The sequence below is a fragment of the Excalfactoria chinensis genome, chromosome 1, assembly GCF_039878825.1.
Source record: "Excalfactoria chinensis isolate bCotChi1 chromosome 1, bCotChi1.hap2, whole genome shotgun sequence".
Classification (NCBI taxonomy): domain Eukaryota; kingdom Metazoa; phylum Chordata; class Aves; order Galliformes; family Phasianidae; genus Excalfactoria; species Excalfactoria chinensis.
The window spans coordinates 146,430,376-146,445,881 of NC_092825.1; the positions used below are offsets into that span (position 1 = coordinate 146,430,376).

At 40.5% G+C, this 15,506-nt stretch overlaps 1 protein-coding gene across 7 annotated transcripts in view; it reads left to right on the top strand.

Moving 5' to 3' along the window:
• The window catches only part of KLF12 (KLF transcription factor 12), a 271,938-nt gene that overhangs the window by 235,576 nt on the left and 20,856 nt on the right, over positions 1-15,506 (top strand). For all 7 annotated transcript variants that reach the window (XM_072354294.1, XM_072354332.1, XM_072354313.1 and 4 more), the window contains one exon: positions 10,155-10,312. In XM_072354294.1, the coding sequence (XP_072210395.1) occupies positions 10,155-10,312 (158 nt within the window). The remainder of the gene's footprint in view (positions 1-10,154; positions 10,313-15,506) is intronic.

The following is a 15,506-nucleotide window of genomic DNA, read 5'->3' on the forward strand; positions in this document are numbered from 1 at the left end:
GCTGGAGGGCTCTGCCCAATGGGTAGTGGTTAACTGAGTTAATCCAGCTGGCAACCCATTATAAATGGTGTCCCCCAGAGGTTGGTTTGGGGTCCATCTTGTTTAATATCTTTATTGATGACCTCAATGAGGGGATTGAGTGTATCCTCACTAAGTTTGCAGATGACACCAAGTTGGGAGGTGGTGTTGATCTGCCTGAGAGTAGGAAAGCCTTACAGAGGGATCTGGATAAGCTGGATCACTGGGCTGGGGTGAATGGGTTGAGGCTCAACAAGGCCAAGTGCCGGGTCCTGCTCTTTGGTCACACTAACTCCATGCAGCACTATAGGCTTGGGGCTGAGTGGTTGGATGACTGTGAAGGGGAAAGGTACCTGGGGGTGTTGATTGATGCTTGGCTGAACATGAGCCAACAGTGTATCCACCTTGATTACTGTGTTCAGTTTTGGGCCCCTCACTACAAGAATGACATTATGACTCTGGAACGTGTCCAGAGAAGGGCAACAAATCTGTTGAGGGGTCTGGAGCACAAGTCTTTTGAGGAGCGGCTGAGGGAGCTGGGATTCTTTAGTCTGGAGAAGAGGAGGCTCAGAGGAGACCTCATTGCACTCTACAACTTCCTGAAGGGAGGTTGTGATGAGGAGGGGCTTGGCCTCTTCTCCCAGGCAACAAACAGGACCCAAGGAAATGGCTGCAACTTGTACCAGAGGAGATTTAGATTAGACATAAGCAGAAACGTTTTCTCTCAGAGAGTGGTCAGGCACTGGTATGGCTGCCCAGAGAGGTTGTCACCATCCCTGGCAGTGTTCAGGAGGTGTCTGGATGAGGAGCTACGAGATACGGCTTAGTGGCTCGTGGTAGCAATGGTGATGGGAGAATGGTTGGATGAGATGATCTTGTAGATCCTTTCCAACCTTGTGATTCTGTGATTCTGTGAGCTCAAAGTGCAGTGTGAGGATTCATTGGGTAGAAATTAGGTATATTTCAGTGATGCAGAGAAGAAAAGGAATTGCTACCCTCATGATGCAACCAATCCGCACCAGGATAGTAAAAAGATTCCATAACAATTCCAGTGTGTAGATGGTGGTCATGGATTTCTCTTTCTCTGAAATTCTATGGCAGAGAGATTTCTACAACTTTGCCTGCTATCCCAGCATGTAGTGGAAGCCACTAGAAATCTTTCAGGTTCTAACAGACATAAGGAAATTCTGAATATGTAAGTATCTGCCCATGTAAATATCTTCATGGGGGACAAAATCTAGCCCATAGAAAGGAGGTGGCCGTGATGCCCAGAACCTTGATGTGCTCTTTTTTTCCATAGGAGTCAAAGGATGCAAGGAGAAATAGTGGAGTTTCTTCATGCTGAAGTAGTGATGTCTTTGTTCATCCCTTATTGATTTGAGCCCCTCTGTACTTATTCTTACGTGCTATGCAAAAGCATAATAGTGAAAAACATGTAGCAAGGAGATTGTAATCTAAATGAAGATCTACACTGGTATGTGTGACTGTAAATCCAGGTTCAAGTTAAAATTTTGAATATACCTAGCATCTTGTACTTCATAAATATATCAGTGTTCCTCATTGTTAATGAAAATGTATGGTGGCACAGTTTGTATGGCCTCTGGGGTGTAGTAACTATATTGATTTCTAGAGTATTTTCTCATATTCTTTTATAAAAACTTCCTGTCATTGAGAGGGAGCTGTGGAAGAAAAATAAAAATCTCAGACTTTATTGTTTAGATGGGAGTTTAAGAAGAAGAAATTGTACTCACTGAAGTATGACTTTGCATTCGATAATTCTTTTGTCCCCAAATAATTAAATTACTTATCTCTTTTTCTTATACAGATTCAGTGGCTATGATGCTTTATCTCTGCAATAGATTCATTCTTTGCTGTATATATTCTCAGACAGAGACAGGAGCATTGTGAATGGCTGTGGAACATATGAAATTGTTTTTTGAGATAACATTCTCTTGAGTGTAGCAGTTTATCTTTTCATATTATAGCTGAAGTGTACATCTCAATGGAGTCAACTATTTAGTAGTTACCAAAGTCTGCTTGGTAGCAGAGTGTTGCAGATGACCACTCAGAATTGCAAAGGCATCCAGGGTAATAAAATCTTGAACATATTGATAATGAGCCTTCTGAGCAGGAAGGAAGGAAGAAAAGGTCACTCACATGAGCTCCAGTCCCAGTGGATGCAGTGTCCTCATTTAATGTCACTGACTGGGTGAGATACTATGTGACAGTTTCATCAGCTGAGGATATACAAGACAGTTTTTAATTATCAGTAATGTGATCAGTTCCACATTTCTTCATATGAGTATTAAGAGGAGGTAGATACATAGGTAAGAGTCATCGTTGTACAGACATTGGAGTGACTGCTGTGCTACACAGGTACAAGAAATCAGAATCAGAGATACAAGAATAAAGAGGAAAAAAAAGGGTGAGCAAGTTAAAGCATGCAGAGAGTGCTGCAGTAGAAAGTGGAGTAACAGCACTAGTCCTGCAAGCAACCAGAACAAAAGTGAAAGGCATGAACATGTACATTCTCATCTAATTTCCACACTGAAAATTTCAGCTCAGCTCATGTCTCCAACATGAAAGAAATGTATGGATCAGAAAGAGTAAAAAGCAGAGCCGTGTGCTGTCAAAACTGAGTTGGAAGTGCTCAGTTACCCAATTTTCTGCAGTTTAGAAGGAGTCTCAGGAGATGAAGTTGCCGGTGTTCGACTGTGGCTGAATGTAGTTTTGCAGAAATCATTTTATGTCTTTGTAGGAGCTTGCCCAGATTCTGAGTTTTACAGTGGAATCTGCAGGTAGAACAAGTTGTCGTACTAGAGTGAGCTTGCTGTTTCCCGACACTGGGAGTAAATGTTTAAATAAGCACGCAGTGCTTAAGTACAGGTTAGTTAGCATGTAAGTCTTGTGCTCTTTTACACAGTAAGTCTCTGGGGTAACACTTTCTTAGCTATTGAATGGTGTAAAATAGATGGGAAGCTCTGGTAGAGGCTTTTTTGGCATTTCATTTCAGACTTCATCACAGGCTTGATTTATAGCATTTCTCTATCTTGCAAGCAGTGTGTTCTGAAGCCCTGATCCTCCAATCAGATCTGGGGGAGATGCTGGAACATGTCACACATTTTTTGGCCCAGCTCCCTTTCCTCAATAATCCATCACGACAGAACAGGGTGAACTGTGTGTGCTTGGGTCTCAGCCTAGCATGGAGCTGAAATACAGCACTGCTATGGGAGCTGGAAAGCACTCCCACAGCATCACCACAGCTCAGGAGGATCAAGCAACCATCTCATTCTCATGTCTTAGTTTAACACAGATGCTAATGGATCATTTGGTAAGACATGCTGCAGTTGACATTGGCACTTTTCCCAATAGACCCCCAGGCTCTTTCCCACCAGTAGAAGTTTGTTCCACTTACAGACTTTCAGTTTCACTGCAGCTGGAGGGATGTAACATCCTGTAGTGCTGCAGCGCAGCTCAACAGTTCAAGTGGCTTCATCTGATCTCAGTGGAAATAAACGGTATGGATGAAGTTGTGGTCAGAGATATGGGGGTGTTTTGTATTGTGGGCACTCTGGACAGGAGCTTAGAATCATAGAATATCCCAAGTTGAAAGGAAACTATAACAATCATCAAGTCCAACTTAGGAGCACAGGAATGGCCATATGGGGCCAGATAATAGGATCTCCTTACCTGGATGCTGCTGGTTATTCAGATTGTCTTTTATCTCTTGTCTCTTACCTTTGTCTCACTTACCCATGTGATTTTCCTATGTAATGTATGTGTTTGTGTGTGCTGCCAAATCCATCCTTTCTTTCTTGACAGAAAGTGTAATTTCTAGTATAAAATCACCTTTGCAGTACACTGATGGAAGTAGCACTGATAAAACAAATAGTACTTCCCTTCAGTGATCATCCTAAGTACTGCTTGTATGCTCTAATGTCAGAAGCATTCCTAAGGCAGATGTTTGCCATTCATGAAACATTAATTAGGGTCTGAGAATCAGAGAGGAGAAAAAAATACGTATGTTATTTATGTACATACATCTGTTTGCCTGTGAACAGGACACAATAAAACTTTGTATTTAAAAAAAAAAAAGGCAAGTAAATATTTGAGGGGATGACTTTAACTGTAGTAGGTATGGTAATATAATCTGTAATGAAAAATAATGCATAGTACATTTCATCATGGTCAGATACACAGTGTTTGTAAAGTTATTTTCACTGATACCCTGAGCAGTAACATAACATTGTGAGAGCTATCAGAAAATGAAATTACATGCTGTGAAAAGCTGCTAGGAAGGAAAGTAATAGAGAGCTGGAAACTAGAGAATGCACTTCAGTTCCCTCTTTCAAACACATGCAGACTACCCAGATCTCGCCTGCTAACATCTGAAACTTGAAGGTATTAAACTGAAGAGTACTTGGTCTTCAGAAGGATTAGCTTCCTGACTGAGCTGGGTGCTGCTGTGCATGGGTTAACTTGACTCATAAGTGTCCTGAAAGAGTCAGAGCAAATGTGCTGTGATCACTTTTGTCTCTGTTTGTCCATTTGTCAGCTCTATGTGCTCTGGTGTAGTTTTTTGCAGTGAACTGCCTGAAATCCAGAGTTATTCACTTAGGAGCTCTGACTTCTATAAATGCTGAAAGGAGCCAGAACTCACCATGTTTCTGCAGCCCAGTGCCCTCTAAATTGCAAACCAGTGCTAGAGACCTGAGGATGTTCTTCAACTGCTCATTGCAATACTGTCTGAAGATATATAATACTTAATTTTCTGCTTTTATTTCATTTGCCGGCACTTTTAGCTACTGTGAATGAAAGGCTGGCCAAGAAGGTATACGTGTCTCATAAATGAAGGATTCACAGTGCTACATTTGTGCTATAGCAGCTGATTGCCACTGGGGAGGGTGCTGACGCTCCCCTCATCCTTGGCCATCCTCTCCAGTGTGTCAGGGCAGGCACTTGGCAGACTCCACTATTTAGAAAACTAAACTACCAAAAGCAAACAAGCTGCTCAGTTTCTTTTTTTTTTCAGAATTGACTTTTCATCATCGTGTGTCCCTAAGCTGGCTCACTGCAGGATCAGACAAGCACCTGTGCCGACACAGGGAAAGCAACTGGAGCAGGACGGTCCTGTTATGTCAGCTTAACCAAATCACATCCTTCAACAGCCTGAAGAACACTTGAGGACCACATTTTGAATTATGCCTACTTTGCAGAGCATGCTCTGGCTTGTCAAGCCTGTTATCCAGACTCAGCAGCTGTGAGGTGCCAACCCCCCTGGTGCTCCTCACAGAAGAGTAGAGAGGGCAGTGTTGATAAATGCCTGGTTTTTGCTCCAAAGTGAAATCAGCATCTGTTTCTAGCAGCCGTAGACCCACTGGTAAAGTGGTAAAATAGCAGTAAGTTTTGCATCAGCTACAGGACTAACTAGAGGAGAGGGTAAAGCAGCCACGACTCTATATAGTTCTGTATGGATGTTGTATGGTGCAGTTTGTCCAAGCTCTTGCCCAGGTTGCTGGGACACTGGTTTGGTGCCAAAGGTAACACTGTGCATTTACCACATGGAGCAGGCAGTTTCTGTAAAGTACTTGTCACCACGTGGCACATTTTATTGTGTCTCTGAACATGGTTCAAGGCCTTGGTAGACATAGCACTCTCGCTGAGCAGCTGTGCTCTGCATATTGCTCAGAAAACATAGGGTACACACTTTGTGTGCTTTTAGCAGCATTACTGCAGTCTGTATGAGGAGCAAAGGCAAAACACCTAAGGCAGCATTCATAGAAAGGGAAAATGATTTTGCATTACCAGGCTTGTTCTAATCCCCACTGAATGCGGATCAAGAAGACTGGAGATCTTGATGGCCATCTACTGGCAAAACCTGAGTCTGTATTTAGCATGCAGACTTTTGCATCAGTGAAAAGCACTTGCATGTACTTGAACTGTAAAAACACACGTTTTCACTTCTAGCTGAAAATAATGAGTTTTATAAATCACCTTAAATGCTCCCGTCCAAGAAATGTCTGATTTCATTCATTCCAGCATATGAACAGTTATGACTATAGGTGTAGCAGCTGCTTTTGGAAGCAACCAGCTGTCTCTCAGGATTTATGTTAGTGCAATACCTTCGATAAGAATATAGAAATTACACTGTTTTTGGAAATGATAAGTTGCAAATAAATAAATGTCAAACTGATGAGCCAGAGCCAGAATACAATTTTCTTCTTTGTTATTTTACCCTTCAAACTTGATGTATCAGCAGTAATTGGATATAACCTGCAATTTGCCCAAGATGTTACACGTCATGTTGATTCTATTGCTAAACCCCACCTTGAGCTTTGAAGGCTTCCTGAGATCTTGGATATCAGCAGGAGAGATGACAGCTCCTCAGGGCACCCTGGCAGCTCACAGCTGCTGGTGCTCTTTCAGGTCTTCATTCTGAGCAGTCTGTGAGAGATGCTTGCAGTCAAGAGAGGCTACTGCTAAAGATGTTTCCTTTTTAAAGATGTTTTCAAAACTCTTTACATTACATTAAAGCACATTGTAAACAGAAAAGAAAGAAAGAAAGAAAGAAAGAAAGAAAGAAAGAAAGAAAGAAAGAAAGAAAGAAAGAAAGAAAGAAAGAAAGAAAGAAAGAAAGAAAGAAAGAAAGAAAGAAAGAAAGAAAGAAAGAAAGAAAGAAAGAAAGGAAGAAAGGAAGAAAGGAAGAAAGGAAGAAAGGAAGAAAGAAAGAAAGGAAGGAAGGAAGGAAGGAAGGAAGGAAGGAAGAAAAGAAAAAGAATAATTACAAAGAGCAAATACCTTTGAGTTCCCAATAATTTCTGTTACCAAAGTGTTTGTGCTCTATGATGCTATTGAATAGTAATTCTGAAGCTCTGTGCTGACCAGAGCCACCTGGCTGAGGTCAGTGGCCTTCAACAGGTACAAAACATGGTTTTGAGGACTTCAGGTTTTTTTCTCTCTATGTGATCAATGAAGTTATTTTGTAGAAAATACTCAAGAAAGCGGAGCATTTCAGAGGGTGGTGACGTACTGGAACAGGTCGCCCAAGGAGGCTGTGGATGCCATATCCCTGAAGGCATTCAAGGCCAGGCTGGATGTGGCCCTGGGCAGCCTGGTCTGGTGGTTGGTGACCCTGCACACAGCAGGGAGGTTGAAACTTGATGATCTTTGAGGTCCTTTTCAACCCAGGCCATTCTATGATTCTGTATTTCCATTTACTACTCCATGACCAATGAGTAGGACTGAACTGAAGGTCACTGTGAGAGGCACGAACCTCAGGAAGCTCAACTACCCATCTTTATGCTCTTTTTAAGGCTTCCTGTGGTATCTGTAGTTGCACAGTCTTACGGCCCGTGCAGGGCTCAAGCAAAGCTGGCAGTGTCAGGTAAGACCTGGCCCTTTCTCCACCTGTGACACCTGCACCATGGGGTGCCCCTGCAGCAAAAGGGCAGGAGGAAATCCCTTTGCGGTATGCATTCAGCTGTCACCTATGTGCCTTCTACTGACCAGCATGTCACTTAGCCTGCAGTGCTGAAGGACGTCATGAGGTTATGTTTGTTGTTTTCTGTTGGCGGTAACCTTTCTCCTTGTGTGCTCACCTCATCAGGGCTGTGGAGCTCACAGTGGACAATGGCAATGCACAGCATTTTCTGTGCCTTATTTGTCTATTCCCCTGTCACCTATAACCAGGTAGCCCTGATGCTCCGACTTTTAGAAAGAAAGAGAAAAAGAACTGAGAAATGGCAGCATGGATTGCGTGGCATCACTGTATTCCACCTCCTCCTGTATAAATCCCCAGGAAAGCAAGAGCAGTGGGTGGTGAGGTCACCTTCTGTACGTGACAAATAGCTTTTTATGAGGTGCTGACTGTGCTCAAGGTTTGTTTTTTTTTCTCAGTGCTGGCAGCATTGTGAGCCCTATCCTCCTCCCATTTAAACAAGCTGTATTATCCAGGATCTGAACGCTCAGTTACAAAACAGGCTTTTAAGACAGCTCATAAATCATGCAAACAAACAAAAAAAAAATGATTCACAAATATTTATTTTTGAAGATAAAGATTTTCTGGTTGTGTGTGCTGCACTGTGTACCTTCAGTGCTGAGCTTTAAGATTTGATTTACATGTTTGCTTTTTATGTTAGCTGGTGGGATGTTAAAAAGAGAATCTGGAGTAGTCTGACTGATCTCAGTGATTCATCTAACTCAAGACTTTTATTTGCCCTGAGATGCAGATGCTTCAGTACAATTCCTTAGCCATTTCTGCAGCAGCTAAACATATCTGTATTCTTGTCATATAGTAAAAGTGCTGATGTGTTTTCACTCTCCTGGGGACTCCTTTTTGCTGGTTAATGTTGATATTAAGGCCCTCTGCCCATTTCATCCGCTACTTCAGAAATCCCCTGTATGCCCATTTACACATATTGTACTTTAGGCAATAGTAATTAATCTGAAAAATCTCTGCCTGAAGGTGAAGTATAGCTGTATATCAAGTGTTAAGAGAAAAATAAGGTTGTCAGAGAATTCTTTCTTCAGTTGTGCTTTAAGTTGGAATTGTACTATAAAAACATTTAGACAAAAAGAAAGAAAGCACAATTTGGACTGACACAGTTAGAGACTTTGAGTTTTGAAATGCAGTAAATTGGAACATCAGTGAAGTGCTTAAAATTTTAACCCAATAAAATCATCAGCAAACTTCAGAAATCCCTAGAAGTATTTATGCCAGGACAGCTATAGCTGCAACAACAGTGGTTGTCACAGATTGAATATTGGTGCTTACACAGGAGCTTCTTATTAAATACATCAGTATCGGTATTTCCAATGCCATTCTTAGTATCTTAGCTTCCCCAGAGGTTCACGTCTCTTTTTGGGAGCACATTCTGTTTCCTTCCATATGATTCATTTTCATTTGACAGTTAAAGTTATTTCAGGAGCTGAGAAATTCCATCTTTAGAGTTTAAAAGAGCTGGCTGATGTCAATAAACCTGGGAATGTGGTGGAAGTCCCAGAAAGTTGAGGAAGGCTAATGTTGTTCACATACTCAAAATAGCTGAGCAAGCTATTATAACTGTAGGTGAGCAAAGCCACTGTGCAGTATAACTATAATGGAGCTGATAAGGAAATCAACTGATAATGATTTATAGGTAGGTAATATAATTAACACAGATCAATAAGGGTTTGGATCATGTACCACTTTGATAATATTTTATGGCACCAGCTTGTCTAGCTCGAGGCGAGTGTATTGTTGTAGCAGAATTTCTTCAAGAATTAGACTTGATGTGTGCTGTATTTATGAACTAAAATAATGTGACTTTTAACACTACATCTTAATTGCTTATATTTGGGATAACTGATAGGACACTGGAATAAACAGAGTAAATCTATAAGCATATGCGTTTTTCTACGGATGGTTCTCTGGCCCTGTGCTACTGCTAAATTCAGTGGTCTGAAAGGAAATAAAATTCACTGTGGCTTTGAGCAACCTGGTCTAGAGGGAAGCGTGTCTACCAATAGCAGGAGGTTGGAACCTGGTGATCTTAAAGGTCCATCCAACCCAAACCATTCTGTGCACTGTGACTTTCAGGTGATTGAGAACTGTTAAATATGAAAATGGAAAAATCACGGCTGCCAGGTGATGAGAATCTCTTGGCAATCTGTATACGAGGACACAACAGATAACTGGCCAAACATGAGTCCTCATAGCCGAGATCTGGGTACTAGAAACACTTCTTCATAAAAGTTGTCAGATTTAAACACATCAAGGAGATATTACTGAGTCTTTGTAGAAGATTGTTTAGAAATCAAATTTCACTGAACTTGGAACTGGACATGTAAAATAGAAATAAAACTTAGATATTAGTCAGGCTGGTTCATTATTGAGGCATTATTTCAAAGTGCTTTCTCTGGAAATAAGCACTTCTAAATCAAGACTTGAATTACTTAATACTGCAAAATATACTCTAGTTCAAGCATGAATATTTTCAAAGAGATGTTGCTGACTATTATGCAGAAATGGAAATATTTAACATTTAAGATCAGGTTGCCTTTGGCACAGTAATTTACAACTACTTATCTTTTGAGGTCCAAGATATATGCTGTGCTCTTGCTTCATTTTTCCTTTTTCCCTCCATTTTGTTTTTTAGTTCAATTTCACCATTCAGTATTGAGAGCACAAGGCGTCAGAGAAGGTCTGAGTCTCCAGACTCCAGAAAGCGACGCATCCATCGGTGTGACTTCGAGGGATGCAACAAAGTATACACAAAAAGCTCCCACCTGAAGGCTCACCGGAGGACGCACACAGGTAAGGCTTTGCTGGCACTGTATTGTGTGGTTGTGACAAGCCTTTCTGCCTAATTTAGGACCTATTGAACATGCCATTCCACGCCAGGAGACAAAAGTCTGGATAAAGTAATAGTGATGTCTGCAGGTGCATCTGCATTGGCACAGTGATGCAGGCGGTGCAGATCAAAAGCATGCTTTGGAGTTGAACTTCCATATCGTTCACACTTACCACGTTTTGCTTCTCAGTACAAGCTCTCTCAGCACAAACTGGACTTTTTTCAGTTGAAAGTTAACAGAAGAGTAGCCTCCACAGATGCATGTCATGTGTTTCAACCAACAGTGGATGATCATATGATCACTGTTGAGAACAACCAAAGCTATTCAAAATAAAAAAAAAATCTCAAGAAGTGTGGACATACATAGATCTTTAGCACCAACTTTTTCACTCAGCAGCCATGCTCCTATTTTGCTATTGTTTGCCTACTGCACAGATGAAGACTTTCGGTGATAGGTGTTGCTAAATATCTTCTGTTCAATTATAAACACAAGAATTCAGAATTTCTTTCTGGATCCTTTCTGGGGCACCTACCACCTACTGCAAATGGAAGTCAATCGTGTTATGAGAATAGATTGCACCAGGTCCCTGCAACACAGATGCAAGAGAGATGTCTTCATGAGTGGATCCCATTCAGTGATATAATACATAATCAGTACCTGGTTTTCTTATTGACCGTAAGGGCTGCTTGCTACTCTGCATGACAGGCATAGAGTAGCTGAAGCATTGATGTGTATCATTGCAATTTTATTGTAGTTAAACTCAGGAGCACCTCTTTGAGGTCACCTAGAACAATTTAAAAGGTTACCGCTGGAATGGCTAAGAAGGCAGTGAACAGAATGCTGCTGATTGTAAATTAAATGTATTGATTAATCTATTCTTAATGTACTTCAGCGTTCTTGTAACTCCTTGGAGACAAGATGGTGTTTGTCCAGCATGTAGTGCAGTACTGGTCTTTGTTGAGAACCTGCTGGTGTTTTCTGTGTTGTTGCATACTCTAAATGTTATGAGATGCTATTTTAAAAAACAACTGATGGCTTCTCCATTTCAGATGAAGCTGCTTCTTCATCACTCTTTTCAGTATATTTTTTTTATTAGCAGGGCTTTCATTGAGGGGGATACTGAACAAGACTTTTTCCTGATATTTATCACTTAACTCTTTCCTGTAAATAGAAAATCCCTTCCTGTAACAGTAGAAATGTTCTGGGTATTCCATTAGATTCCTCTCCAAGACACTTATTCTGATTTCTTCATATCTTCCCATTAATGTTTGTGCATTCTCTCTTAATGTATTATATTTTGTCTTAATTCTTTTATCTTCTTTCTTATTCTTTGCTTGTACATTTTGTCTTCTAATGCGTTCTGTGTACCCCCATCCTTTGTCTCATTCTCTGTCCTTTGCTTTACTTTTTTATTCCACTCTAGGTCTACTCCTGTCGCTTCTTTTTCACTCTCTTGTTTCCTAAGTTGTTTCCCTATCCTCTAATGATTCTTTAGTTCATTAATAATCTCCCAGCTGATAACTCTTGCATACAACGCACCCAAAGTCAATGTTAGGTATTCTGCACTACTGAATGCACTGAGTGCTCTAAACTAGGCATCAAAAGCTAAAATGTAGTTGGTAATTCCAACTTCTGCAGCTATAACTATCCAGTAGCATGAAGGGAGTTTCTGTACCAAAAGTAATCATAGGATTCATCTATCCAGCTTTGGCTCATCAGCAGATGGATGTCTAGGCTGTGCTATCTGTCTGGAATCTCTGGGTAGTCATAGGAGAGGGATTGGCACCTCTGGGGCACGTTATTCCCTCTTCAGGTTGACCCAGGAACTGACATCTGAAGATACATCTCTTTCACTGTTGAATGCAGAGGAAGATCAGGTACTTTCCTGTTAGCTGGCTGAAATGAGTACTCATCCCAGAAGGCAACTGCCTAAAGTATTTTGAATATTGGGTCATTCCTGCCAGGAGAAAAGAAAACATATTAGGAAAAATAGCATCAAACCAAAAACATTCAATAAATGGTTAGCTGTTAACTGTTCTATCTTATCATGTCTTCATGCATGCTGCAACATAAGAAGTAAAGTGTAGTCTATAGAAAGTAAGCACTGAATTTAGCCAGAGATCCATTGAGAAAATCCACATTGTGCTGATGGATTTGTTTTCAGATAGATACTTCCCTGGTCTTGGTAAGAAGCTGATGTATTTTGACTTCACGTGTAGCATTGGCCATGAGCACACTCTCTATGTAGTAATCTCTTCTTACATTTTTTATCTTGGCTTGTACTGTTGCTTCAGGCAAAATAAGTTAATTATTCACGTATGACCCACAGTAATTAGTGTGCAGTTTTGGATAGGTATAAATGAATTATGACAGCTATGCACGCAAGGGTGAGCACGTTTGAATAGGAAACTTTCTGAAGAAGGATCACAGAAACTCAGCATTGCATAATCTCCACTTTTTTTTCAGGAGGGCTGATTGTGCTGACAATTTTTTAGCTGTGCAGAATGTGTTTGAAAACTACTTTTCTTTTTCATTTACTACATGTGCATAGTAAATTCATTCACTTTAACGTTCGTTTGGGTATCAATAAAAAATCAGTAAATAAAAAAACAGTATTGTTGATTGGAATGTAAATTTCTTTTGAATGTAATTAAAAACGGAAACAAAATGTTATACCCAGTACCCGTTGCATTCAGTTCTCTTGGAGTCTCCCTTCGTTTTCAGGATACTATCATGTGGCTCCTGAGTACTTCTCAGCTTCTCCTCCAAGCTTAGTGCAGTGTGAGGGCATGGAATCCACTGGGGGGCGGCCTTGAATTGTGCATCAGCTCTGAAACTCAGAAACGTGCAAGTGAAACCTGGAATCTTTGGAGCATTTCATAAATCACAAACACTTGCTATTGAATTTCCCTTTCTAGTATCAGGTTCTCGGTGTTGTTTTGCCAAATCATCAGATAAAGCTATCAGGAGGTATCGGGTGTGATGGAGAGCCTTCTGGGCTCGCTGTTAATCTTGCAGCTCAGGTTTATCAACTCTTTCTGCAAGGAGAAAATGGTGGGAAATTGGCTTATCGAGGTTGTGTTGAGTTGGTTTCTTCTTCAGCTATCATAAATAAAATTACTAATGTGTATTTCTATAAAGGAATAATCTCAAAAATCAGGAAGTTAGCAGCCTTGGGTTGCATTCCTGGTCTGTGTGTATCTGTGTTGTATTCAGCACAGGCACTCCTGTCAGCCCAGGGAGTTAATGGCGGAGAGATTAAACTTCCATTCCCTGCAAGCTCAATGCAGCCTGGTGTATTGACTTGTAACTCATCTTCTTTAGTTTGCATCTTTTGCTTTGAGGACAGACAGGGAAAAAAACTATAGCATTATTTCATAATACGTAATTACTATTTCAGGTCCTTTAGGAGGTATTAAAGTTGCTGTTGATGCTCTTAGTAGGGCAGCTAAACATTTCAGACCAAAGCAATACTCATTCTTTCCACTTTTATTGTTTTGTTTTATTTGGTTTGTTGTTTGTTTGGTTTTTTTTACCATCAGAATATACTTCTAAAAATACTTATACTTATCTTAAAGAACTGATATTTCCTTTTCTACCAGACCTAGTTTGTGAAAGGTCTACTGACTCTCTTCCTTTCAAATAGAGGTTCTGAAAATCTGCCATGTTCGATATAAATTGAAATATCTATATAAATATATAAATAATACTTTCTGTTGAGAAAGTGACATGGGTTATAAAATCTAGATTTTAATATCTGATCTGTGATACTGATGCAACTGGAAGTCATGGGTCTTTGCAGCTTTAAAATTGGCAATAACTGTCAAAGATTTCATTGTTTTGGCGAAAAGTACGCATTTATTTTCATGCCATAAATTCAAAGACGTACCCCAGCCTTCTCTCTAATTGGCTGCACATTTCTGAAATGGCAATGAAAAGCTGCAAAGCGCTCAAAAATATTTGCAATTTCCCCGCAATATTTCATGTGACAATTATTTTTTAATTATCTGCAACTATAATGAAACTAACTGAGCTGGAGATGGTGAAGGTGGATGGACAAAGTCATGCAGTTAGGTTAGTGCAAGACAGTAAAGTCTCAGGTGGCATAATACATCTCAAGTGTATATGCAGGTCGCTTGGAAAGTAACACCTTCTACTTATTTCCATAACAACAAGATATGAAGAGCACAATTACATTACGTGATAGAGAAATTCTCAGCTAATAAAACACTATTTTGCAACATAGTCACCACCATTAGTTATGCATTTCTGCCATTGATGAAAAAGAGCCTGCGTGATACACTTGTAAAAATCTGCATGGCCATCCAGCAAGTGGTTTGCCTTTTATGTACCTGTCCCTACCGCTGAAATGAATTGCCCACCACCTCACTGTGTTCACATACACTGTATGGTCTACACAAAAGTTCTGCAAGCCTCAAGGAATATCAATGTGTGTGTTTTTTTCCGCACTGAAGGAATTCAGTGATTTCCGTGTCAGATGCCATTGTATCAGACTGCCCTTTTGCTGCCATACCACCAACATCTGACACTGATGTTGTGAGCCAACATCATAAAATAGGAGGTGCTACTTTCGGAACAGCCCTCATATTGCTCTAATAGTTTCAGTCAGCATAGTAGTGTTGGATAAAGGTTGTATATGGAAAGATGAAAGATCAAGGTAGTGAGTTTTAAGAAAGGGAAGAGGGAGTTTAAGAACAGACACCCAGGACCCTCTAGGCTAATTGCCATAACATTAAAACGAGGCCTGAAAAAGTGAAAATACCTATTGGATAGATGACAGTTATCACAAGAAAAACACACAGAGCCATTTCTATCTGTAGTGGTTTCAATTGCCTTGGTATAAAATACACTAAATAATAGAAGATGTGAAGGTTAAAATATGACAGTTTCTAGCTGCCTGCAGAGATACTGGAGGAAGCCCATCTCTGCACTGCTGGCTGTCAGTGACATCCCAGGGCATGCACAGGGCAAGTTGTCCCATTGGCCAACATCTTCTCTTTCAATCCAGAAGCTACCTGGTCTACAAATCCTAGTCCATAATGTCCAACTTCAACCTGAATGACAGGCCAATTGGTACCAAAACTAACCTTTGCATATTGTGACCCAATTTTCATAGACATTATCTGTCTCCTTGT